The sequence below is a fragment of the Sprattus sprattus genome (genome assembly GCF_963457725.1).
Source record: "Sprattus sprattus genome assembly, chromosome: 1".
NCBI classification, from domain to species: domain Eukaryota; kingdom Metazoa; phylum Chordata; class Actinopteri; order Clupeiformes; family Clupeidae; genus Sprattus; species Sprattus sprattus.
This window is the reverse complement of record NC_137920.1, coordinates 59876817-59903968: the sequence shown is the minus strand read 5'-3', so window position 1 is coordinate 59903968 and position 27152 is coordinate 59876817. Positions and strand designations below refer to the sequence as shown.

General features: G+C 44.0%; 2 protein-coding genes across 3 annotated transcripts in view; one reads left to right on the top strand and one right to left on the bottom strand.

Annotated features, from left to right (window-relative positions):
• LOC308373848 (rho GTPase-activating protein 26-like) overlaps nucleotides 1-20921 on the top strand; it is a gene marked incomplete at its 5' end in the record, with an annotated part of 57551 nt that extends 36630 nt beyond the window's left edge. The window contains 15 exons of the mRNA XM_080849502.1: nucleotides 1243-1337; nucleotides 2324-2402; nucleotides 2669-2705; nucleotides 2829-2894; nucleotides 3523-3597; nucleotides 5060-5144; nucleotides 5504-5562; nucleotides 8325-8430; nucleotides 9451-9610; nucleotides 11815-11971; nucleotides 12329-12542; nucleotides 16937-16972; nucleotides 17365-17475; nucleotides 18364-18455; nucleotides 19656-20921. Of these exons, the coding sequence (XP_080705628.1) occupies nucleotides 1243-1337; nucleotides 2324-2402; nucleotides 2669-2705; nucleotides 2829-2894; nucleotides 3523-3597; nucleotides 5060-5144; nucleotides 5504-5562; nucleotides 8325-8430; nucleotides 9451-9610; nucleotides 11815-11971; nucleotides 12329-12542; nucleotides 16937-16972; nucleotides 17365-17475; nucleotides 18364-18455; nucleotides 19656-19744 (1461 nt within the window). The 3' untranslated portion in view covers nucleotides 19745-20921. The remainder of the gene's footprint in view (nucleotides 1-1242; nucleotides 1338-2323; nucleotides 2403-2668; nucleotides 2706-2828; nucleotides 2895-3522; nucleotides 3598-5059; nucleotides 5145-5503; nucleotides 5563-8324; nucleotides 8431-9450; nucleotides 9611-11814; nucleotides 11972-12328; nucleotides 12543-16936; nucleotides 16973-17364; nucleotides 17476-18363; nucleotides 18456-19655) is intronic.
• Nucleotides 20922-21178: 257 nt separating this feature from the next.
• The window catches only part of LOC308374868 (glucocorticoid receptor-like), a 49422-nt gene continuing 43448 nt past the window's right edge, over nucleotides 21179-27152 (bottom strand). For both annotated transcript variants that reach the window (XM_080850828.1, XM_080850827.1), the window contains exons 10-11: nucleotides 25447-25607; nucleotides 21179-25199 (exon numbers count right to left, since the gene is read on the bottom strand). In XM_080850828.1, coding sequence (XP_080706954.1) covers nucleotides 25047-25199; nucleotides 25447-25607 — 314 coding nt within the window. In that variant the 3' untranslated portion in view covers nucleotides 21179-25046. The remainder of the gene's footprint in view (nucleotides 25200-25446; nucleotides 25608-27152) is intronic.

The following is a 27152-nucleotide window of genomic DNA, read 5'->3' as shown; positions in this document are numbered from 1 at the left end:
AAGCAAACATTATCGGTGACCATGCCATTTTCAATACAGTAATATCCATCAGGTCTCTCAGTCAACACTGGCGACACTGACAAATCTGTACATTTTACTGTAAATGGAATTGTAACCTGTATTGGAAACATCTTTTCACCTTTGTCTGATATTTGCTGAGCTTACAGTGTTATGCACACTACTGAAGTAGCATGAAAACTGGGACATGTTTTGTTGTGATTCTCCATGTTGACTGATTTGGGTATATGGAGAGAATTACGTAAACAATATTTTCATCAGCATTCGTCTTGGGTAGTGTTTTTACTGTATTGTGTATTTTCACTTTCTCTGTGTACTTCACTTACACTACTCTAATCACTGAGAAGTAGTATTGCTAAAAGTGTTTTAGGTTTATAACAGAAGTGTGTAAGTGGTATAAACAGAATTCAGTATATGCAATGTGTGTGTTTCATATGGTAACAAAATATGGTTTTGTTAAATGAGTGTATAGATTTTACAAGAGTGTTTCATTTTGCAATGGATCTGATGTTTTTGCTCATTGGGTGTGTGGTTGTGCTTATTGTGTGAGGCGATTGAAAAGCAAAACAAAGCAGTTAAAATTGTATGTATCCGATCGTAAAAAAATGTAAATTGACATCTGATTTTGAACTTTAGTGGCAGTAAAGGTGCAGCCCTTGATTCTAATCCAATCCAAATTTGTCCTCACAGTCCTCTAGCTGTCCATTCTGAGCTCAAGTAAAACTCTGGCCAATCACAGCTCTGGCTCTGCCAATGGGAAACAAACAAAGTGGTTTCAGGCCAAGCACTTTACTTCTCCAGCCAACCAACAGGGCTGCCTCTTTAAAATGCCTATTCAGTGGAGACATTACTGAATCTGTAGCGGAATCCCAAACTTAACAAGCATTTTTTGTCCACATGTTTGTGAACTCGTTTCTGACATCTTCAAATAGAAATGTTGCATATCTGTTTAGTGTGCAACTTTACAAATGAACAGAGAAATAGTTGTAGATATTTTAGACTGTTCATGACTAGGATGAGAAGTAAATTCACAGGCCCTGCGCAAAAAGACAGAAAACACCCCAGTCTTATTCACAGAATGTTGTGTTGAGGATTTTGTCTTGTGAACATAAACTCATTGTTGTCATCAAATTATTCCTGCATGATGTGATGTTTTTTTCTCTAACAATTGCATCGTCTGTCCGTCTGTCTGTCTGTCTGTCTGTCTGTGTGTGTGTTTGTCAGGGAGATGAGGAGAGTTTCACCCTGAAGTCATGCATACGGAGGAAAACAGACTCCATTGAGAAGCGCTTCTGTTTCGATGTGGAGGGTGTTGACCGGTGAGATTTATGAACACCAGGGGGTGCTGATAGTACACTCAAAGCTAAAAAAGTGAGCTAAACAGCCACAGCGAGATAGAGAGAGACAGAGACAGAGAGCTTGCCTCACTTGGCAGGTATAAAGTTGGCAGACTGTAAAAAGCTCTAGACTTTAATGTTTGTCTAACCACAGATGGAAACAGCTGCACAGCCAACAGAAAATCACTGCAGTCTCTCTCTCTTAGGGCTAGCCGGCTCCGTGAGAGTCCTGTGACGTCGTGCCAATGTTATTAGGATTCTACAATTTTCTATTTATGGAGTTCTTATACTCTACACAGAGCCCTTAAAGGTCATACCTGCATTCTCTTTTGATTGAGAATTCTTACTAGAATTCAAAGGGCAGATTACAGCTTCTTGATCTCAAAGTAAAACTTCTGTGAGAAGGACAAACAGAAGGATGGAATTTATGTGCTGTTAACTTCCAGCAAGTGAAATTTGAAATGGTCAGTGGTATTACAGGGTAGACAGTCAAGCAAGGAAACACGCAGTCATGCGCACACACATACACACACACACACACACACAAACACACACACACACACACACACACACACACACACACACACACACACACACACACACACACACAGACACACACACACACAGACTCTCACACGCACATAATCACAAACACAGACAGACACAAGCACACACACACACACAGACACAGACACACACACACACACACACACACACACACACACACACACACACACACACACACACACACACACACACACACACACACACACACACACACACACACACACACACACACACACATAGACAATAGTGACAGGTGAAGGTTAGGAAGCTGACTGGTGTTGAGTTGTAGTAGGGCTGAGGCTGGATAGGAGGGTTAACTGTTTTGTGTGTGTGTGTGTGTGTGTGTGTGTGTGTGTGTGTGTGTGTGTGTGTGTGTGTGTGTGTGTGTGTCTGATTGCCAGGGCTGGTGTGATCACTATGCAGGCTCTGTCTGAGGAGGACCGCAGGTTGTGGATGGAGGCCATGGATGGTCGAGAACCGGTGTGTAATAATGGATTTGATTGGTAGAGTGGGAGTGTTATATTGGCATTGATCATACACACACACACACACACACACACACACACACACACACACATACACACACACACAGACACACACATACATGCATTCACACATATAAGCACACATGCATACACACAAACACACACATGCACACACACACACACACACACACACACATACACACACACACAGAGACACACACATACTCTCACTCACTCATGTCTGATTTCTCCTCCTCTTAGGTGTACAACCTGAATAAGGACAGTCAGAACGAAGCCAGTAAGTAAGCCTCATCACTGTGATCCCTGTGTCAGAGGAAACAATGATTTATTCTTTCACTTGTATTTATTTGTCCCCCTCCTTTCTTCCTCTTTTCTTCCTCCTTTCTTCCTCCTGTGCTAGTGGCTCACCTGGATGTCACTGGTTTTAACGTGGTGAAGAAGTTTATCTATGCGGTTGACACCAGAGGTATGTTAACAGTTTTTGTTCCAATCATTTTCACACTTGTCTCAATACCATGTCCACTTTTTCAAAACTCTTCTCACAGTGAGGTTTACAGAGTTAGTTAACACAAAAAAATGCACTAGTTTAGTGGTACATTGTAGAAAAACTCATGCCACCTCGTGCATATTGTAATGTAAAATCAAATACAGTACATTTTGCTAAATGCCTCAAGACAGCTCCATGCTAAATGTTCTGTGGTATACCTTTCTTGCCCAGTACAGTTAGTGAAACAACAACACATGAAACTACCACTAGAAGTGTCCTGCTGCCCTAATGCTGATCCGTAGTGAAATTCCCCATATTCCACCAATATTTCAAGGCAAGCTGATGTCATTACACGAAGAACAAACTTTGTGATCTGTTGGTTTGCCAACAATACTGTAGATACCACTTTTGAGTGGAGCAAATCACCGTGTGGTTAGTGTAGTTGAATTCCAAGTAGGTGACCTGGGTTCAATTCCTGGGTACAACACGCTTTTGTAAGTCATTTGGATAAAAGTATTTGTTATAGTTGCCTTTTTGGGTCACTTTGTCTCATTGATAGCCTATGACTAACAGCAGTAATGTTTTGTGTTTGTGTTTGTGTGTGTAGGCATTGAGGAGCAGGGCCTGTACCGGATCGTGGGTGTGAACTCCAGAGTGCAGAAGCTGTTGGGTCTTGCTATGGGTAAGGTTGTTTGTGTGTGTGTGTATGTGTGTTTGTGTGTGTGTGTTTGTGTGTTTGTGTGTGTGTTGTGTGTGTGTGTGTGTGTGTGTGTGTGTGTGTGTGTGTGTGTGCGCGTGTCTGTGTGTGCAACACATGCAGACACAGACACCTCCTTAGCACATGCACCCACAGCCTGCCCTTTTCACCTGGCATCCTACCCTAAGATAAAAGTAGCTGTAGGAATCCATGTTGTACAACCAGCCGCGCCTTGGCCCTTTGCTCAGCTAAGCCTGTCGGATTATCACAGATTGACACTGTATGATTCATCTGTTTTTTTTTTTTTTACTTTCATCCTCTTCTCTGCAGGGAAAGGAAAAGACAGATCAAAATAAACCAAACTTTTAAACGCACACATGCAAGCAGAGTAAAAGAATGTGCTAAATCATAGTGAAATAATCCTAGGGGGAGGAATGGGGAGTGGATTTGCCTGTGAAGTGGTCCTGGTGCCTGGATGGCCGTGAAACCCCAGCCATCCCACACACTATGGAGTGATTCAGTCATTGTGTGTGTGTGTGTGTGTTTGTGTGTGTGTGTGTGTTTGTGTGTGTGTGAGTGTGTGTGTGAGCGTGTGTGTGTGAGCGTGTGTGTGAGCGTGTGTGTTTGTGTGTGTGTGGGAGTGTGTGCGTGTGTGTGTGTGTGTGTGTGTGTGTGTGTGTGTGTGTGTGTGTGTGTGTGTGTGTGTGTGTGTGTGTGTGTGTGTGTGTGTGTGTGTGTGTTTGAGTGTGCATGTTAAGGTTAGCATTTGTGTGGTGCTCCAGTACCACTACGTAGATCATCTGAATCCACTCTCTTCTTGTTTGGAGGGGCCACTCCTCTTGAATGTTTTCTGTGACCACATGTGGGCTACCAGTCTGCTCCCACTGTTTTGTGTATCTTAAACACACAACACAGCCAATTCTACTATGAATCATTTATATGTTCAGGCCTACCATTAGCCTTTTCCAGAAGTATAATTAGAAATGAGGGTTTTTTCCCCTGTCAATCAGAATATGATGCAAAATAACAAGGAGAGACAAATAACTGCCAGTTATGATTGCGCCCCAGGCTCTACAGGCTAATGTGTTTCTACAGCATCAGGTGCTCTAGTGTGTGTAATTTAGCAATCATTCAAAAGGTCGAGCTACAGTAGTAAGCATGTTCACCATTAGGGGTGCTCCACTACCATTTCTGAACATGCATACTGCATTTAGCATATAGCATTAGAAGTGGAGACCCCTCCCCCACACTCGTGAACCAGGATGGTTATGTAAGTTTGCATTATGGGATTATGCAATATTGTGACATGACCAGAAATGACCTCAAACTGAATATTTAAGTATTTAAAGCAAATGTACTTTTGTGGAATTTTTAAAACAAATAGGCATATTATTCGCCCGCACATACATTGCAACATTCAAATTGTGAACATTATTTTGGACACCAGATCCTAAAACATGTGCTGATGTAGAACTGGACAACACAGAGTGGGAGATTAAGACCATCACCAGCGCCATCAAGTTTTACCTCAGGTAACACAAACACACACACACACACACACACAGACACACACGCGCGCACACACATACAAACACGCACACGCCCACTGCCACGCACACGCATACGCACACGCACACGCACACGCACACGCACACACACACGCACACACACACACACACACACACGAACACACACACACACACACAACCGTCTACATCCGTAATATGCATGCCTGTTCCATTTGTGATGAGGTAGTCTTTGGCCTGCTTAATGGGAAATGGAAGATCATGATGACCTTAATGACTAAGAAGAAAAACGACTTTTTTCCCTCGTTCTCTTTCACTTCACATTCTGTTCCTGTCGTCCTGCTCCTCCATCCGTCCTTCACTAGGATGCTACCTGGACCCCTCATGACGTATCAGTACCAGAGGAGCTTCATCAAAGCTGCTAGTAAGTTCTCCATCTCCTCTCCTCTCCTGTGGTTCTCCACCTCCTCTCCTCCCCTGTGGTTCTCCACCTCCTCTCCTCTCCTGTGGTTCTCCACCCCCTCTCCTTTCCTCTCCTCTCCTGTGATTCTCCACCTCCTCTCCTCTCCTGTGGTTCTCCACCTCCTCTCCTCTCCTGTGGTTCTCCACCTCCTCTTCTCTCCTGTGGTTCTCCACCTCCTCTCCTTTCCTCTCCTCTCCTGTGATTCTCCACCTCCTCTCCTCTCCTGTGGTTCTCCACCTCCTCTCCTCTCCTGTGGTTCTCCACCTCCTCTCCTCTCCTGTGGTTTCCACCTCCTCTCCTATCCTGTGATTCTCCACCTCATCTCCTCTCCTCTCCTGTGGTTCTCCACCTCCTCTCCTCTCCTATCCTGTGGTTCTCGACCTCCTCTCCTCTCCTGTGGTTCTCCACCTCCTCTCCTGTGGTTCTCCACCTCCTTTCCTCTCCTGTGATTCTCCACCTCCTCTCCTCTCCTCTCCTGTGGTTCTCCACCTCCTCTCCTTTCCTCTCCTCTCCTGTGATTCTCCACCTCCTCTCCTCTCCTGTGATTCTCCACCTCCTCTCCTCTCCTGTGGTTCTCCACCTCCTCTCCTTTCCTATCCTGTGGTTCTCCACCTCCTCTTCTCTCCTGTGGTTCTCCACCTCCTCTCCTCTCCTGTGGTTCTCCACCTCCTCTCCTTTCCTCTCCTCTCCTGTGGTTCTCCACCTCCTCTCCTCTCCTGTGGTTCTCCACCTCCTCTCCTCTCCTGTGATTCTCCACCTCCTCTTGTGGTTCTCCCCCGTCAGTGGCACTAGCTCTGCCTGCTCCCTTAAATCTTAATGAGACAAACTTCTATGTATGATATGGTTTTCCTTTTTGATAGCACTGCCCTTTCACACTGATACACAGACAGGTAGAAAAAACAAACTCTCTCTCTCTCTCTCTCTCACACACACACACACACACACACACACACACACACACACGGACTCACACACACTGCTTTAGAGTTGCATTGCAAAAGCGGGCCAAACAGGAAGTGAGGGTGTGTCTGAAGCTCGCTACGCAGGAAATGATTTTACCGTGACACACACACACACAAACGCACACACACACACACACACACACACACACACACACACACACACACACACACACACACACACACACACACACACACACATACACACATTTGAAAAACACCCCTGTGTTTGATACAAAACAGAGCAGCTCATTTAAACACACGCAAAAAGGAAAACGATCCAGTGTTGCTCCTAAATGCTTGTGCCTTTCAGTACTGCCACAGTAAGGCAACATCAGGACGGTGTCCTCATTTGAACTGGATTTACAAGCCCCCCCCCCCCCCCCCCCCCTCTCCCTCTCTCCTCCCTTTCCCTCTCGATCCTCCCTCCCTCTTTGCCTTCCTTTCCCTCACTCTCTCCCTCCCTCCCTGCTTGCCTTTTCTCCACTGCTTGGTATGGGTTACGTGTAAAGGGCACCATTCCACCTGGAACCAACCCATGTCTGAGATCAGCAGTCTAACACTCACACATGCCCACGCACACACACAAACACAAACACACACCCACAAACACAAACACACACACACACACACACACACACACACACACACAAACACACAACCACACCCACAAACACAAACACAAACACACACCCACAAACACAAACACAAACACACACCCACAAACACAAACACAAACACACACCCACAAACACAAACACACACACACGCACACACGCACACACACGCACACACACACACACGCACACACACACACACACTTCATCCCTCTCTCTATCTATCAATCTATCTATCTATCTATTCCTCTCTCACCCACGTACTTCCTTTGCCCATTTTCTTGTCCCACTTCACACAAAGGCATTCCGAATCAAACCAGTAAAGAGCAGGTTTACATTCCAGCCCCCATTTTTAGTTTCTCTATCCCTCCTTCCCAGTAGCTCACCCTCACATCTCAGTACCAGGCCGTGCAATTGCACAGCATATAGCAACCACTGGGTGGTGATATTTCTGTGTGTTTATGTTTGCTTGTAAGCTTTGTGAATGTTTGTGTGTTGTCGGAGGGGGGTGGTGTTTGTGATGGTGTGTGTGTTATTGAGTAGGATGCTGTTTTGATGTGTGCACTGTGGCACTGTTAGTTTTGCTGAGTTCATCGAAACAGTTTAAACACGCTAAACAAATCTCCTAGCATGAAGTCATGGGTCATATGGGTATGTAGTAAGTAATGGGTATGGTATGAAAAAGCTCAGAGCTGTTAAAATAATTCTGTCCATAATTAGCCCTGTCCATAATTAGCCCTGGGTATCTGTAGCCATGTATGTTGTGTGAAAAATGGATTTCTTTAGCTCATGCAGTCCCAGTAAAAAAAATTTCCCAGTAAATTGAGCGACTTTTGCTTGTTAGATGGGAAAGTTGAAGTTGTATAACCAGAAGGAAACGAGAGATGTGTGCAAGAAATCTTTAAAAAGCACTGTTTTGGTCTCAAAAATGGGAAATAAGTCTTAAAATCAGAAAGAGGAAGTTATCACAGATGTAGGTCCTGTTTTTGTTGAGCAACAGGCTTGGTATAAAAGTAAGTCATTCGTATAAACGTGCACACTTTTGAACGTGAGTCATCTCTCTCTCTCTCTCTCTCTCTCTCTCTCTCTCTCTCTCTCTTGCTCTCTCTCTCTCTCTCTCTCTCATCACTGTCTTTGCATCCTAAAGAGCTAGACAACCCGGAGGCGCGTGTTGCTGAGATTCACAGCCTGGTCCACCGGCTGCCGGAGAAGAATCGGCAGATGCTCGAGCTGCTTATGAAACACTTGGCAAAGTAGGTCCTGCACGGGGGTGTCCACCTCCGCCCCCTTTTACTATGTTACAAATCCCGCTGTGGTCAGCCCTAAGAGGATTGGGAGGGTAATGAACTCAGCGCAATGACAGCACTGCAGGGCTCCAGCTGACCCCACCCTCCAACACCCCCCCCCCCCCACACACACACACACACACTCACCCTCACCCCCCCCCCAGCCCCATCGTCCAACCACCACCACCACATCCACATTTCTCTTAAACTTTCTCATCAGTGAATTTCTTTAGTTTCCTTGAGTCGAAACAAACAAATAAAACCACCACCACCAACAAAAAAAACACACATCTATACAAAACAATTATATAATATAAAATTATATATAATACCATTATTATTGTAGTTATTATTTGTTTGTTATTTCACCTCATTCCTCTCCATCTTTCCACTGTATCAGTTTTTTACTCATAATCACAGAGAGACTTTCGACAGCTGCGTTATTTTTTCCGAGGACAAAGAGGATTACGGTGCAATCCTTCTGTTGACACACTTTGCGTTTCACTTTATCTCTCTGCAAATACCGTTGACCTCTTTGTCTCTATATAGCCTCGTCATAACATGAAGTCAGACTTCAGCTTACTGCTGTGGACAGTGAGGCATTTGCTCAGTTCAGATAGTTTCGTGGAATTTTCTAGAAGGCGAGCTCTATGCACAGAGGGCGGGCATCAGTCTGCGGGGTAGACTTGAAATGGAGAAACACAAACATGCTGTTGCAATGATTTGGTGTAACACTAAGGTTTGCTGATGTAAGGTTTGCTGATGTGTGTGTGTGTGTGTGTGTGTGTGTGTGTGTGTGTGTGTGTGTGTGTGTGTGTGTGTCTCTAAGTATGCTTGCATGTGCATGAAGCTACAGTCACTGTCAAGCTGTAACTTTACCAGTACAATGACTGTGCGCTTTCACATAGCAAGTCTGATGTTCTCCTCAAATTGTCTTAAATGTTTATTACTGATATAAGTGGTATCACTGGTCGTCTATCTTTACAGCGTGGCCAATCACCACCAGCAAAACCTGATGACGGTGGCCAATCTGGGCGTGGTGTTTGGCCCCACCTTGCTCCGCCCCCAGGAAGAGACGGTGGCGGCCATCATGGACATCAAGTTTCAGAATATCGTGGTGGAGCTTCTCATTGAGAACCATGAGAAGGTGGGTGAAATGCAGAACAGAACAGCGGAATCCTGCACTGTATTACACATCTGCACTGTATTACACATCTGCACGGAGGCAAAACATCAGGCGCAAACACCAGATGCTGTGCTGCTGTGAAGTGCATGTCACACTGTTTTTTACCACTAAAAAGTCAATTTTCATTGCTTGGTGCACATTGGAACCATCAGTGTGGCCGGTGTTTTGATTGGACGTACTGTGCATACAAAGTATTGAGTTGATTAAGAAAATGTCTTGTGGCAGGCAAGTCCAAAGTCTGTTTTCTCAGAATTGGCAATTGTGTTTTGCAACTCATTTGAAATGTGTACAGTACTAGTGTTCAGTTGGAACGGGATGTTGGGGAGGGCCTGTTGGGTATAGTGAGGGTTCTGCAGGCTGTTGGGTGTAGTGAGGGTTCTGCAGGCTGTTGGGTGTAGTGAGGGTTCTGCAGGCTGTTGGGTGTAGTGAGGGTTCTGCAGGATGTTTGGGGTAGAGAGGGTTCTGCAGGCTGTTGGGTATAGTGAGGGTTCTGCAGGCTGTTGGGTGTAGTGAGGGTTCTGCAGGCTGTTTGGGGTAGAGAGGGTTCTGCAGGCTGTTGGGTGTAGTGAGGGTCATGCAGGCTGTTGGGTGTAGTGAGGGTTCTGTTGGGTGTAGTGAGGGTTCTGCAGGCTGTTGGGTGTAGTGAGGGTTCTGCAGGCTCCGGTGCGGGCCGGCTGGGCTGGGATGAGGAGCTGCAGCAGGCTGCCAGTAGAACAGGGCCGTGGCCGTGACTGGACTCTGGGGGGAGTGTGAGATCATGGAGCTGTCGAAGCGTTTATTCAGCCCCTCATACTGAGGCCAAAGGTCCCCTCTAATAATTTGACCATGAGCACAGGGAAGTAGTTCAGAGCTCAGGTCCTCACTCTGTCTTTCACCCCCTCATACTCTCTCTCTCTTTTTTTCTCTCTCTCTTTCTCTCAGCTACTTTCTTTCTCATTCTGCTCTTTCCTTCTGTATCTTTAATTTCTTTCTCTCTCTCTCTCTCTCTCTCTCTCTCTCTCTCTCTCTTTCTCATTCTGCCTTCTCCTTCTGTACCTTTCATTTCTTTCTCTCTCTCTCTCTCTCTCTCTCTCTCTTTATCTCTCCTTCTGCTATCTCTGTTATCTTTTCTCTCTCTATCTTTCATTTCTTTCTCTTTCCCTTTCTCTCTCTGTCTCCACTCATCTATCCCTTGTTAGCCCTGCCTTAAAGGCCAAGGTGCTTACTATGGTCGCTATGGTAACACGGTGCCGAAGCAGTCCAGCGTCGACTCTGCATTGCGACCCCTGCATCACAAGACCGTCAAAGGGGAAGGGCTTAGGCTCACTTCAGATGATCCTCAGTAAAGTGCACACATACACACAAACACACACACACACATACACACACACACACACACACACACACACACACATACAAACAAACACACATACATACAAACTCTCTTGCTCTCACACACGCACACACACACACACACACACACACAGCTGCCTCCATGCACATCCTCAACATCAGTGCCATGGCAGTAGAGTGTGGAAAAAAGAGGAAGACAGCTCCGTGTGTTACATAAGAGCCTGTTCAGTGGTGCACTGCCAGGCAGGGTTATTTGCTAGAGGGATAGAGACGGTGGGCAGCAGACGCATGATGAATGGGCCCTGGCGAGACTGGGATGCGGCGGTCTAAAGCAGACATGGTGCTGGAGAGGAGCTCCAACACTGCAGGGAGTGGAAGCTATGCTCAAGATCCTTTGAAGTACACAAACTGCTCCCACTTTTCAGTAAATGCCCTCATTATAGTATACTTATGGAAGTAAACAATATTACAGTGTACTTCTAATAAGTGGATAAGTGGATATCAATATTATTATAATTAATACTTGCCCTAAACTATATCCTGAACGCCAAATACAGTTTGTAATTTCATGCAAATAGACAGGGCAATATATTTATTGGTTAATTGTAAATGGCATACACTGTATCTAAGACACTTGGGACACACAGGACACTTATTATAAATTACACATACAAGTGTGGCTGACAGATTCTGTTCACTTTCAGAATGCCTTGCGGCTTCAGTTTGTAGCAGTTGTAGCTCATCTTCCATCTCTATGGTTTAGTCTAGCAGCATTCTTATCATAGTGAGAGGCACAGCGAGCTGAGATCTCCTATGTCTGGATCTCCTCACAGATCTTCAGAGAGTTGCCGGTGTCAGGAGGAGGAGGTCCGGCGGCCAACACCAATGACCACGCCGCCATGAGGAGACGCAGCACGGAGAGCAAGGCGCCGTCTTGCAGCGAGAGGCCCCTCACGTTGTTCCACACACCCAGCAACATGCACGAGAAAGGTGACACATGCACACACATACACACACACAGACATACACAAACACACACACACACACACACACACACACACAGTAACACTCATGAGAGAAGTAAAGGTGCCCTGCTCCACTCACATACAGTTATACTTAAGGGGAGGAAGATGAGGAGGACAGGTACACCCACACACATAGTCACACAGTTGCATATGTACTAACAAAGGTGTAAGGTGAGACAGGTCCATGAAAAGCAAGCACACCCAGGAAGACACACTAATACAGAAATGTGAATGAAGCAGAGGTGTTGTGAATATGATGCAAATGACCCGAGACACTTCCAGTGCCCTAACCAGCATTGCCCTTTGATTTTCTAATGAGCAGCAGAGAAGAGAGCAAGTGTGGTGCTGAACTCCGAGGCCCACAGCTCTCCTCCTCCTTCGTCGGCCAACTGCAACAGCACCACACATCCTGGGTCAAACACCAGCTCACCCTCGGCCACGCCAGCACCGGTCTGGACCCGACTCCATAGCCTTCCCACAGGGGAGCCAGATGCCGACGGCGTCCTGCTGATGAGACAGAACCGACCCAACTCGCTGTGAGTGACTGAACACACTCTTGTTTTCTCAGCAACTCTTCTGGTTTCACACTCTCACTCTGTCACTCTCTCACCCGTGAGTTTACACTCTTACATTCTTACACTCTTCAAAGTCGTCCCTCTGGGAAGTCAAGCTGCAGTAACTTTAAATCTTGTGACACTGAACACAGTTGTGTTGACTTGAAAAAATGTGCTGACGAGAAGCTAAGTTAAACAGTAACGATCTTATACTGTAGCGACTCCAGGACAGGCCTAAATATGAAAGTTTACGTGCAGGACAATTTCGGCTCCAGAAATGTCCTCCATTCTCAGATAAAGGCCAATCCCTTATCATTTCCGAGCAAGAGAGAGGATATGAATATGGCTTGGTTAACAGATTCTGTACATATATGAGTAAGCGGGGATGCTTTGTACGGTACTTTTTTTTTCTCATGACCGACTGAGCCAAATATCACAGCCACAGAGTACTGGCTGGAGAGAATCTTTAAACCAATCATTAAGGGGAATGCTGTGCACCCTGTTCTCAGTACTGTGGCCGTGCAGTTTCCTTGTAACAGAGCCTCTGCGTCTGGGCAGAAGAGTGAAAGACACAGCACCAGAGTGGAGCAGATAAATCTCCCACACGTGTAATGACTAATCAGTAATCATCACCGCTCTCCCAATCAAAAAGCGAAATCAAATGCTGAGAAAATGACTTTTTATTTCTCTCTACTTTTACTTCTACATCATCTGATGTTCATCTCAAACTTGACATTAGAGTCACATCACAAGCTTAAGGAAGAAAAGGCTAAACCAGCACTATCCCCACATGGTATGTTCATCCTGATCATACAAGACCTATTCAAATGCACTATGCAGACGAACAAACGGCAGGGGATGCTGTGAAGTGGAGTCCTGGTGGGCCTGCCGTCTCATTAAGCCTCTGGTCAAAAACACTGTTAGTCCTCATTAACAGCGCGGCTCCTCAGACCTTATAGGCTCCCAGCTGGCAGCTCAGTCATGCGATTTAGCCTAAGGAATTATGGGTAAAGAATACATGTCCTGCTGCTGCTGTTGGTGCTTAGCCTGTTAGCACCTTTAAGAGAGGGGAAGATGAACAGCAGCAAAAAGGTCAAATGGACACCCACCACCACCCCCCCCCCCCCCCCCCCCCCAACGACTTCACCTCACCCTGTGTAGTACACCATTGTACACACAAAAGCCTCCACTGCCACCAGTCAACCCCCCCCCCCCCCCCAACGCCAGCCATGTCTGTAGTTACATCAAAGGCCAGGAAATTTCCAAATTCAACGTAAACTCTGCATGAACTGGGGATGTGATGGGGGGCCTCTGTGGTTCATGGCTTTGAACTTTGACCCCTAAACCCTCCCCCCCTGTCCCCTGTGAAGCTGCAAGGCTTATGGAGGGTCATCTTCAGGGCCTGATCTCTCTGATCTCGTCCTTAACCCTTCACCTTCCTCTAGCAGGATCTGCAGCATGGCTTCCAATTCTTCTCTTTGTAAAAAACAGCTTTGACACGGTGCAACAGAAACACACTTTCTCTCTCTCTCCCCTCTTTCTCTCTCTCTCTCTCTCTCACACACACACACACACACACACACACCAAAAGAAAAGGGTGAAAAAGTGACTCAATCCTGAAACGGTTTTCCTGAAAAACACTGAAATATTTTTTCTCCTGTTCGTCTCTCAGTGATTAATCACCTCAGGGCAAGTCAGAGCATGCTCAGCCCCAGTCTCAGGAGAAAAGAGCTCTCTCTCTCTCTCTTTCTCTCTCTCTCTCTATCTCTCTTTCTCACCCCTCCCCATCTCCTCTTTCTTGCTCTCTCTGCCCTTCTCCAGCTCCCCCTCCCCCATCCTTTCTCTTAGTTGCTCTCCTTTTTTCTCTTGTTCTGTCCGTTGTATTACACATAATGAACAGAACCCCCAGCATGCACTGGGACATCTAAGATCAAAATCTCATACCACGTGATATATCTTGGCACTCAGATAAAAAAGGGTGAAACACAAAACAGTCTTTTTTATTATAAATATAAAATCTCTATTGTCTTCTTATTTTTTACCAAATGTAAGTGTGTACCATGTAAGTCATCAGTTGAGAATAAAGATGATAATGTGCAAACGCACACGCACATGTTTGTAAGACAGTGCGAGTGGGATTAGTTTGTCTAAAGTTTTGAGGTGCGAACTGTCTATGTGTGTAGAGGACCATGACCCTTTGGAAGAGAAGCATGTGACCCATGGCCATGCTGGAAAAACAGCAGTGGACAGCCAATTGAATGGCGGTGATTTGTAGCTACTCACAGACGGGGACACTGGGTCTGAAGGGAGCCCTTGCCAGGCGTGGTAAACAGAAATCTATCTCAGTCACACACACCAGCCTCACAAATCATCCAACATGACCTTACTGCAACATCCAGTGCTACAAGCTTCGAGGCTCGCAATGCTGGGAATCTACAAGAAAATTTACAAAATGGTGGTAATATGACATACAACACACTCAGATTGGTTCTTGTGTTTAAATGCTTTCAAATGTCTGTGAGCTTGAAAGGGTTTGAATACTTTCTGTGTACACTAGGTGTGCATTACTGGGCTGGACTGAATTGAAGTGGATTGCATGGACCATTGTATATTTTTGCATCTCATGAAGTAGTTTGAGTTCTGGTAAGAGTACCAAAAGTTTAGCTGTGCCAAAACGTCCTGTGGTGTTTCTGGACATGATTGTATGCTAACAAGTGGCTAACAAGTTTACAGATCTGTGGCTTATTAGAGGTTTTGTGTAATGTGTTTATCTGCTAAGCTGAACCATACATTAGAGCATTGTTAAGCTTTTCAGCCTTTCTTGGGGATGTAGTGGCAATTCTTACTTCTAAAACACTAAGGGCAATTTCATTGTAAAACGTATTGCTATTAGGTGCACGTGTGTATAGTTATGTTGTAGGTGTTGCTTTAACAGTAATTTGTGTAATCGTTTAAACAATTAGCTAGAAATACATTTAAAGCATTGTAAAAGCTTTTCAGCTTTTCTTGGGGATGTAGTGGCAATTCTAACTTCTAAAACACAAAGGGCAATTTCATTGTGAAAATGATTGCTATTAGATGCACGTGTGTGTGTGTGTGTGTGTGTGTGTGTGTGTGTGTGTGTGGCTGCTAGGCTTGTGACTGTGAGATCATCAGTTAGTGGAGACAGCCCTAAGTCCTCCCAGGGCATGGTTGCTTCTGTAATCAAATGATTTTGTGGAGATTGATTGGCTATTGGCAAGAAAACCAAGGACCAATTGAGTACCAGTAGCCAGAGGGCAAATCACGTGGTGTGGAAAGGAGCTCTTTTTGTACAGCATATGGCTCTGAGAGTGTGTGAATCTGACATGACAACTTAAACAGTCTCGAAAAAGAAATTCGTAAACATACTGAAGTAAAAGGATACTTACTGTTACATACATCACACAAAAACACACACTTACCTCACTCTGGAGAAGATCTGCCTAAACTACCTAACAGAGTGGAAACAGACAGTAGAAGTGTATAGCAGCATGCAGACCTGTGGTGATTGGACAGATTGGAGTGGTTCCCTGTTATGGGAGTTCATAACAGGGAACCATGGGAGTTCAGAACATCTCCATGGAAACCTGTCTTCTTCAAATAAGATTCATAGGTAGACTAGGGTTCAGCGTCATGAGACATACTCATGGACAGCTTTGGGGTTTCATCAAAATGTTCTACAGGCTTGTTAGAGGATTGGTTTGATTGGATTGTAAAATTGAGTTAAAATTGAGGCAAATGTATTATGGCAAAGAATTGTTATATTCCAAACCACAATTCAAAAATGCCACTTTCAAATACATAAATACATGAAATAATAATTGAACAACGATCAGTTCAGAGCCATTTCCTCCCGAGCAAACTGTTCTCAGTAAACTTGCTGACCGCTGATACAGTCACCTTATCGCTCCAACCTTTCCAGATTGATTTTGTCCGAGGGAGCTGTAGTTTTGGCTGGCTGCCCACTGAGGCTTTGGCAGTCGTGGCAAATATCTGTGCGGTGGCACAATCACTGGAGCCAGTTGTGCTAGGTGGTGGGTTATCCCTACCAGCAGTTACTTTGGAATGTGAAATGGAAACAATTGAAATAAAGTGATAAGAAATTCACCGGGCTTGCTGGCCTACTTTGTCTGAGTATCTGTTTTGTTTTTGTCCACTGATGAATTTTAAATGGTGATTCGCCAGACTTGACTGGATGCCATTATTTGGTTTTAATCCACACCCTTCAGCCAATAAGAATTAAGGATTCACCCATATTATAATATATTATATATTACATAATAAAATGTAATGTACTACTATAGAAAGTTCCTTGCACTATTTACCTTACTCCCTCTCATTCTGTAATTTTTTAGGTTTAATCCCAAGAGTCGTGCAAGTGTTCCAACAAGGTAAGTTGTTCTGTATTTGTTGTGTGGTCAAACTAAGATCTGTAATCTTGTATCCCCTAGAGTCAGTAGTGTGTGATATTTTAGCTGTGTACACAGTTGTGGATGTGTATTTGGGAATTAAGTTCTGCATGTCATAAGCTTTTCATCATATTTAGAGTAAGTAATTAGTGGTTACATGTTTATTATATAACAGTATAACTTTAACACACTGCAAAACAGAGGAACAGCTTTGTAAAACTCAAAACCTTAGACATGCAAAATCTTTGCTTCAGAGTGCCTTTATATGACGCTTTATGTGTGTGCTTACATTTCTGAGCTGTGACTGTGTGTGTGTGTGATTTTTACCTGTTATATGTGTGTTTGTGTGTTTGTGTGTCTGTGTGTGTGCATAGTAGTCCAGTATCCCCTAGCCCAACCTCTCCTCGCTCTCCCTCCTGGCCGATGTTCTCCGCCCCCTCCAGTCCTCAGCCCGCCTCCTCATCTGCAGACTCCTCCCCTCTCAGGTCTGTCCCATTGTCAGCTCAAAGCCACCACCCACAATGCCTCGCTGCAGGCTTCCCATAGTGCCTTGCTGCTAGCTTCCCACAGTGCCTCGCTGCAGAGGCTCATACTACAGCAGCATTCCACTGCTTTGCGTGCCACGCACCTGCTGTTCATTTCCTCAGTTAGGGCCAAACAACGAGGATCTTTGCTTTGCATGCATACTAACACACACACACACACACATTTGAACTGAGACATAGAAACTGACTGCCTGTTTTTTTTTTTTTTTTGTTGGTGTGGTTCTCAGCTCTGTTCTTAAAAAGTTTCCCAGTTGGAAAGTTTTTCCTGAAATCTCTGCCTTAATTGGGCTCAGGTGGTCTGTAATGGCCTGGTCGCCTGTGTGCCATGCTGTAAACATAGGTTTAGAGGAAAAACACAGTGGAGCAAGACTGGGAATTTTCCTAGTCATAGCCATTAGGCTAATAACCATTGCACAATTAGTAAAATGGCTTGTTTTTGCTATGTTGCTAGTTGTCTCAGATTATATTTAGTTTGTTGTGATGTGCACATCATCGAAGAAAATGAAAGAAAATGAAAAATTCCGCAGTCTCACAGTTTCCCAGTCAGTTTTGTGACATGATGTGAATAATGTGTCCGTTAGTACACTTACATAATCCAACGACCTTTACAGAAACAGATTCAAAAACAGGATGGGTTTTGCCCTTTACAGAATATACAGTACAGTGTATCAGTTATACAGAACACGTACCGTATAAAAGACAGCAGTACAACAAATACATCCAGTCGAACTACTTAAATTAATGAAAATCGTCATCTGACTGTTTTTCTGTTATTGTGTTTTTGTTGCTTATTGTAAAATTGTAATGGCCTTACCTTTCTTTCTTCAGCAGCATACCGCGAAAGGCACGAGCCCTCTACGCGTGCAAGGCAGAGCACGACTCCGAGCTGTCCTTCATTGCAGGGACCATCTTTGACAATGGTGAGTCTTTGGGGACGGTTGTAGCATTCACCTCCAACAATGGCCACAGCAGACTGATTTTTAATGGCGGTTTAATTTGTTAATGTCTCTTTTTTCCAATCTCATGGTAATTGTGAAAGTGTTTTCTAGATAAACTCATAAGAGCAAACCAAAATGGGTTTATTAATGTGGATGGTGTTAAAACTTCTCCTCATAGAGCCATGTGCTCCTGATTGAAACGTTCTGGATAGCATGAAAACATGACAAAAGCCTTCAAGTGGATATCTGACACAATTGCAACCCCCCTCTGATAAAACACATACTTAAATTAGTTATATGCATATACTAATATGCATGTTTAATATCTGCATTATTATTATTATTATTGTATTTCTGACCAAGAGAGTTGTCCTTGTACCTTGTCCCAGGTACCGTACTCATACAGTATCTGTCTGACTCCAATTCACAGTAAACCAGATTCTTGCGGCTGCAACATTTCAAATTCCCAAAAAAATCAACTGACACAGCAAAACACATGCTTATGTCTACATAATTGGGCAACGGAATTAGCCTAGCATTGCTACGCTCACAATTTTCGCTACATTCACTGTGGTTTTGAAATCCCAGAAAAAGTTTCTTAAAATTGTGGCCTTCTAGATAAATTGGCTGGCAAATCGAACTCGTCTGATGCAAGCACCCTTGTGTTTAAGCCTCTAGCTTGCTAACATGTCTATTCTTATGCCCAAGTTGCAGATTTAGGCCTGGTGTTGGGCAATAGTGAACAATAAAAAGGGTGGTTTCAAGCTTTGTTCAGTACCAAGTACTCTACAAAACATGACAACCCATGTTTATTTTTCACCATTGAGGAATAAAGTATACGTAGGCCCAGAGTATGCAGGCCTACTTTGTGACTGGTGACATACATATGCCACATACGTACACATGCCATGTACCTCTTCTTTGCTTATAGACAAATGTAAAGGATATGAAAGATGGCCAGTAATTCCTTGGCGATGTGTAATACTTCTGCAGGGCAGGCCACTCAAGATGACATGTGCTCATAGAATGTAGTTGCTGTTCTGGGATCTGTGCTGTGGCTTAGCTGATACAATATGCTGTTAGCTAAGCAAGACACGTTATAAGTCACTTTGGATGTAAACTGCCATAATGCAAAATGTGATGTGAACGTGTTCTCTCTCCATCCCCCCCTACCCGCTTCAGTTCATTCTTCGCGGGAGCCAGGGTGGCTCGAGGGAACGCTGGACGGCCGGACGGGACTGATCCCAGAGAACTATGTGGAGTTCCTGTAGCCCTGTGAACTGAGAGGATGGCATTGCACTGCACACCTTTAAGTGTAGGCTTGAGAGGGAACTTTCTGTCCCTCCTAACCTGCCCTGCCCCCCCCCCCCCCACCCCCAATCCACCCTCTCTATCCACATCCCTTACATTGGAGGTTAATCAAGGACTTCTGTGTGTGTGTGTGTTTAGGGGGAAGCAGGGTGTTAAAGTGTTAAAGTGCAGAGAGAGAGAGTGTGTGTGCGATTATGTATTTGTCAGGGAGATCTGGGTAGTTTGATAGCATCGCATTATGGCTTCATCATTCCATCTATTTTTCTTTCTCTTCCGAAATGCACTGCCGTTGCTTTGAGCGTTGTTGAGTTTAAAAAAAAAATGTTATGACCACTTAAAAGGGAAGAATAGTTTTGGGACCAAAAGTTGCAGCTGTTCTCTCCTTTGGTATAAAAGAGTACTGATTGATTTCTAGGTAAAGCCTCTTGACAAATGATGGCACAACAGGCTTTTTTCAGAGAGAGGCTGTTCTTAACGTGGGCACTGCTGTGCCTGGGATTTTCCCCTGGACGAGATAGTGCATGCCAACTGTTTTTTCAGTGCATGGAAGTGCTCTTCATCTCTCTCTCTTTCTCTCTCTCTCTTACTCAGAACTACTGAGGTAAATCTCTGTGAGTATATTCAATCCTGGAAAAAAAGGGTGGTGGACCATTTCTGGACATGTTTTTATATATATATTGGGAGAGCATTTCAATGAATATTACGTGTTTTTTCTTTCTCATAAACAGGAATTTCAAAAGGGGAAAATTGTGAAAAAACAAACATGTTTAATGTGAATCAACTTCTTTGGTAGTACTGAAGAAGTCACCTATTTATAATCTTCTCTGAAATGAGATCTTGGACTGTTTCCTTTCCCCTTTTCGAGTGTATTAACCTTGTAAATAACATTTGATAAGGTATAATTTTTTTAAGTATAAAAATTTTATATTTTGTATTGTAGCATACTAACTTAATTTTTTAGCATTCAAGTTGCTTCCTCATCTTCTGTCCCTTTTGAGCCTTAATACTTTTAGATCAGATGATAACTGTACAATAATTGTGAGCCTGATGGGCAGTTTGTTCTCTATTAAAGACCAGAGAGGTTTAACTAGTGGTCTCTTGAGTTATTTTGTTTTGGTGCCTCAGTGGTATTGAATAATCTACTGTTGGGTGAACTTTTGTCATGTTCTTAAATTACTGGTCAGATGATGGTCATTTATAATGTATGATATATTATAAGCTGATGAATGAAGGTCTTCAGTAAGGTCAATGGTGAACGTTTGTTGTCCCCTAATGCACTCGTATTGTATAGCTTTGTGGTACAACAGTGAGCTATTTTTTGAAGATCTGGGATTTTCCACTTTCCTTTTTACCTCCGCCAGGAGGTTATAATTTCGCCCCTGTATGTTTGTTTGTCTGTCAGCAGGATTACGCAAAAACGCATCGACCGATTTCCATCAAACTTTGTGGGGAGATTGGGTAATATAATGGCAATAATTTATTAGATTTTCAGATGTCAAGGTCAAAGGTCAAGGTCACAAAGCGGAGGTTTGCATTATCTGAATGCTCCCATTCTTTTTGAAATATGAAATACTCTCATCTGACAGGCACTTAACATCCAAAATGGCCTCTTTTTAAGAGAATACAAGAATGTCTAGGACACAGAGGTGACTTTAGTTCAACATTTAATCCGATAGGTGAAAAGATTGACATAGACTACATAGGTGTGATACAGAAGTAATACAAAACTATTTTAAACAAATAGACATTGGATATTCTTTACATTGGATTACATTTACATAACTGAAATACAAACAAAACAGACTTTACTGAAAGCCGTATACCAGTGAAATATGGTCTGCCCTTAATTTTTATAGATAATATTTGCATGTATTTTTTACAAAATAGACTTTCCGACCACTATTGAGGTAGTGCAAATTCTCAGGCTCTGTTAATTACGTTCACACGTTCTTTTCTTTCTGAATTCCTCCCGAAGACACTACTTTAATCTTCACAGCAATATACATGAGACCAAAGCCTAAACCTTTACAAAATAAGATTTATAAAAGATGGTAAGTACTAGAGTTGGATAATAAATGCTACTGTTTATGAATCTGCTTAAATACTTCTGTTTTTTTTTTCTCCTTTCTGCTTTGGTCACACTGTTGCACCATACAAAATATACTCCAGTCCACTTCACCCTTCCCTACACCTGCTCAATATTTCTAAACACAGTGATCGCTCTTAAAAGTCTTTCCTATTGATTAAAAGAATTTACATTTACTTTACACATCAGACCACAGGTTAACACTTTTCAAGGTACATTTGCAATACAGCTATCTTTGTCAAAACACAAACAAAAAAGAACAATAAACCAAACATATTTTTCATCTTTCTTAAGTATTAAAATTACTTTCATTATAGTAAAATGATTTATATCAAAGAGGATCAATCTAATTTTTCAAATTACATATGTCAAATATTTTTTTCCTTTCTTTAAAACAAGATTGTTGACAAGCTTAACGTTTTCCTAAATATACATCTGAATTCTATGGCTCTCTGACTCCCTTTCTCAAGGCCTAAAGTGGGTGGAACAATTAGCAAGACAAAAAAAATAAAAATATAAATCTGTCATTCTGTCCCTGTAAAACTATTGTCTCATAAAATATGCTGTGTATTATGACATGGGATATGTTCTATGTTGTTATGGCATCTCAATGTTATGTGGGGGGGGGGGGGGGGGAGTAGTTTTGGTGCAGGGTGAGGCAGAGCAAAGATGAAGATGCTTGTGTAGAGCACACAAAGAGGCCGGTTTCTCCATGCAAGCATGACCGCACTCTTCAAGCACCATTTGAGGTAATGTCACATCTGACAGGAATTAACAAACAAACAAAAAAAAGGAGGAGGAAAGAAATACCAAGAGCTAAAGCACCCTTCTCAAAAAACCTGACATACTGACACAAGACTTCCTGAAAGCTCACAGATGTAAACAGCTGGGGGATTTTCAGAGAGGAGGAATCAATTGTTGTGACATGCGGCACATTTAGGCACACGGAACAAAATCCTCAATAAACCCCCAGAACATGGAGCCTCGGGTTTCATCATTGAGCCAGTGCTTCACAAGACCCAGAGAGAGAGAGAGGCTTCTGACACTTCCAACTTAATTAGTTGTGACATGAGACCGATGAGAGTGGCTGGGTGGGTGGGTGGGGGGACAGAGGCATACACTCTTATTTGAAGCTCAAACAGTAGCTTGGAGAGGGGGGGGGGGGGGGGGGATGGGGTGCAGGGGATGACTCCTATGTTTACCAAAGAACCGAGACCGAAAAAAAAACAAAACCGAAAGCATTTCATGAATATTTGGCTTATCTCATGCCGTTAGCTGGTGTGAAGTGAATTCGTTGGATACGAGTATCTGAGCACACTGGATCCAGAGGCATAACTGTAAAAAGTAAAAGTATGCTGGTTACAGGCTGCAAAAAAAGCACCAGAGAGTAATACCACAGAGTCCTGCGGAATGATGCTCTGCCCCGTGAGCGATATCCATAGAGATGTGCTGATGAACACCTGCTAGGTGTGCTAGTGTTCATCATTTACCTTGGCTGGTGTGTGTCTCACGAAACGAAATAAAAAAACTAAACAAAGTAAAACGAAGCAACAAACAAAAACTCGTCTCACATACATTAACCCTGAATGAGAATGTACCTGTGGATACATATGTGTAGGTCTGTGTACAACACTGAACAAACTGGGAAAGAAGAATACCATCTTGTCCTTTAAGGTCATGAGAGTGTTTAAAAACAGTGATTTGGCACCTAGTAACTGTGATTGGTGGACAACTGCTGAAAGGGGGAAATGTGTGTATGTGTGTGTATGGGAGGGTCAACGAAAAATCACACAAACTACTTCAAGAGTTGAGTTGTGTGTTCCATCTCCCCGCCTCAAGAGTAAAAATGTAACACACTAGGTTTTAAAAACACATCACACCGTAGGAAACTTGGTTTGTGTGAGTGTGTGTCCTTACACACACACATACTGTACACATACACACACCAATGAATTAGCTAGGTGTTAGAAGGCAGTAGTAAATCTATCTCTCAAGAACACGCACATTCATACGGTACACACTCCACTCTTGCGATAAGAAACGCTATGAGAACTAGGGGAGCGAGTTTCCCTGCGCCAGTCATAGGGCCACGCCCACACTGCACCTGATTCGTCTGGACGGCTTAAACACGAATAAGGTCATCACCAGACCTTTTCATTTTATCACTGCAGCGTCTGTCCTCGGGGTAGTCCCAACGTCCATCACACTATGCTACAGGGGGGCCTGTAAGCTGTGTACCGCAGGCTGCTGGCAGCGGAGAGCAGGGATCTTACCTTACCTGTGCTTGGGAATGGCATTTAAGCATATCACCTGTGTGAAGCATGAGGGGATTAGCCTATGAAGACACTCTGTTCTGACATCTGATTGGTTCCCCGAGGCCTTGGGGCCTTGAAATGGGGGAGGGTGGTGAGGTGCTGGGGGTTCATGTGGCAGGGTGGGTTGGGGCTGGGGTTGCTGTGAGTCCGTTGATGCCCCAAGGCTGAGTTTCCTGCACTGTACTGTCCATGGGTTAGTCACCTGCTACATAACATATGAGGACTGAGCAGCTGCCTGCGTTTAAAAAGGGGGGAAAATGGCAAGACAGGGTAGCACACACAAACATTACTAGGATGTATGCATTTAGCTTGCCTCAGACAGGGGAGCAGAAATGTCTGAGGTCAGAATTGCAAAGCTGAGAAAAGGCACGTCTTCCCTTTTGTTACTGATATACTGTAAACATTTCAGCAGTGTACATGCATAAAGTCAACAGACAATGAAAAATAATATTCCTTTCGTGGTTGTTTGTCCTTAAAATGTAGCTTTTTTTTTTTTTTTCAATAAAAGATGATGTGTGAGTATGACATGATTTAAGCGCTACAAAAAGAAAAGTTTAAAGGGGCTTATTCTGTCTTTTTGAATAATTTTTTTTAAGTAAAAGCTTATTTTCCCCTCAGTGGAGTGAAGACCCCCCCCCCCCCCTCCCCCCTCCAGGGACAGACAGAAGCTTCTCCTCCACCTCTGACCATCACAGAGGTGGGAATAGTTGGACAGGCCTCTTCCAGGTGGCGGGCTGGTTTGGACGTGATAGTGCGCACGTATGTTGTGTGTGTGTGTGTGTGTGTGTGTGTGTGTGTGTACAGGTGTTAGCTGGCCTGGGGTGGGTGGTTATTAAGGCATTGTGTCATGGTCTAAGGCAGTCACTTCTGATGGAACAGGAGAGGCTTGACGCTCCCGTCTTTGAATTTTGGTAGCTGGTTGCTGATGATCTCGGCGAGCATCTCGGGGAACTCCACACTCAGGGACTTATTCACAAACGTGTAGAAGCAGAAGTTCATTAGGCCTTCCACCATCTGAGGACACACACACACACAAACCTTAACCAGGGCATAGGCAATCATCATTTGGTCATGTCAATAATCTCATTGAGTCATTAAGAGCATTAAAGGCACAGCCTAATGCCATACACGTCTGGTCAAATTTAGCTAACTGCTCCTCACGGTCCTCTAACTGTCTGTTCAGTTTTTACACTGAGGAAAAGCTCTGGAGTGTGTGTGTGTATGTGAGAGATAGAGAGAGAGACAGAGAGACTTAGCTTGCCTCTTGCATGGTGTCGAGCAGCTTGGTGAGCTGGTAAAATCGCTGCCAGTTCTGGCTGGAGCTGTTCTCCTCGCGCTTCACTATGGCTTTTCCCAGCTCCTTGATGTAGGACATGCGGATCTCATCAAACACGCCCTGACTCTTCAGCCCCTCCTTTGGTACTGTGGCGGGCAGACACACACACACACATACACACATAGACTGTCACGGTTTGATCACAGCAGCATTGCATTTCAAAGCACCACATGCAAACCTACAGCTCTCTGCATACCATAAAAAGGGCATTTTTCCGTAATTATCCCTACGCACACTGGACTAGACCAGCCATGCCACAGTAGCAGAGAAAAGCCTTTGTGTGTGTGTGTGTGTGTGTGTGTCTTTAGGAGAGAAGCCAGTGTCAACTCGCATTAGGGTGATACAATTCCAACAGGCCAACTTTGGTAGGTACTGATTGGTTGAAATTGAATGGGATCGGGAGGGAGGCAGTTGGCCAGGGTGGCAGTTTCTTTTCTTTTTTTCTTTATTTAAATATGAGGCCCTACTGTTCACACAGCTGTTCAGCTAGCTCTATTCACTCTCTCAGCTACCGTTGCCACCAGACTGCTTATGTCCACTGGAGACTCCGCAAAATACATGGCAAAGCCCTATAACGGAGCTGAATAAATACACTCAACGCTAGGCTCCTGCCACACACGGAAGCCACCGAATGCAAGTCCATGTGAGGGGCAAGGGGCAGACAGACTAGCCAGGAAGGAGCCATATTTTTCCGCAGGTGAAAATGAGCTGCCTGGACGGTTGAAAAGCACAATTGCGGAAAAGGACACGTAATTACCGGCGCTCAAAGAAGCAATCAAGTCATACCTGAGTGTTTTTTTTAATACAAATTCTAAAAAGGCATAAAAGCGCATTTTCAGGAAAATGTAAATGCTAAAACACTTATCTTTTGCCACCATGCTGGGCCATAATAACACACAAGGCTCTTTGAATACTTGCCAAAGCCTTTCCATGTAAAGGCCTAATTAAAAAAGGCATAGCTGGCTCTCTTTGTCTCGTCTTTGACTACAATTTGTTTGCTATACTTCCTCTTTTCTTTTTGTCGAACAAATGTGACTTAAAAGCGCAGAAAGGGGTTGAAGAGCCTTTGTATTTACCCCCCCACCCACACTTGAAGTCCCCCCACCTCCCCCTCCAAAGAGAATACACCAAAACCATTTTTGCACAACGTGCAGTCATTTTGAGACACATGATGGGAGCCCATGGCTTAACAAACACTCTCTGTCCTTGTATTGCACACAAATGTCGTTTCAGAGCGGCAGTGGACATCACTCGCATAACAGTCACTCAGTGCAGTGGATAACTTGCGTCATTGCACAGAGTTTGACAGATCTGAGCCGCCACCCCCTCAGAACAGAGAGGATCTTATGTGAGCTCACTGAGCTTCCAGAGAGGTCAGTGGCTGACAGGCCACGGTTGTTGACCAGAGGATATTCTTAACTCCTCCTGGAGTTCACTGTGGCCTCTGTTGTGAAGCACTAGAAGTGCTCTTATCCTGATCTAACTCCTATCCAGGTCCTATCCTATCCTCCACTGTTGAAGTGCGAGCCTATGCATTCACAGGTGAGCTCTGATGAATTTACTGGCTACACTTACAATCGGGAGTTCTCGTGATATTCTATCAAATTTTTTTATCCGAGGTTTTATACAAC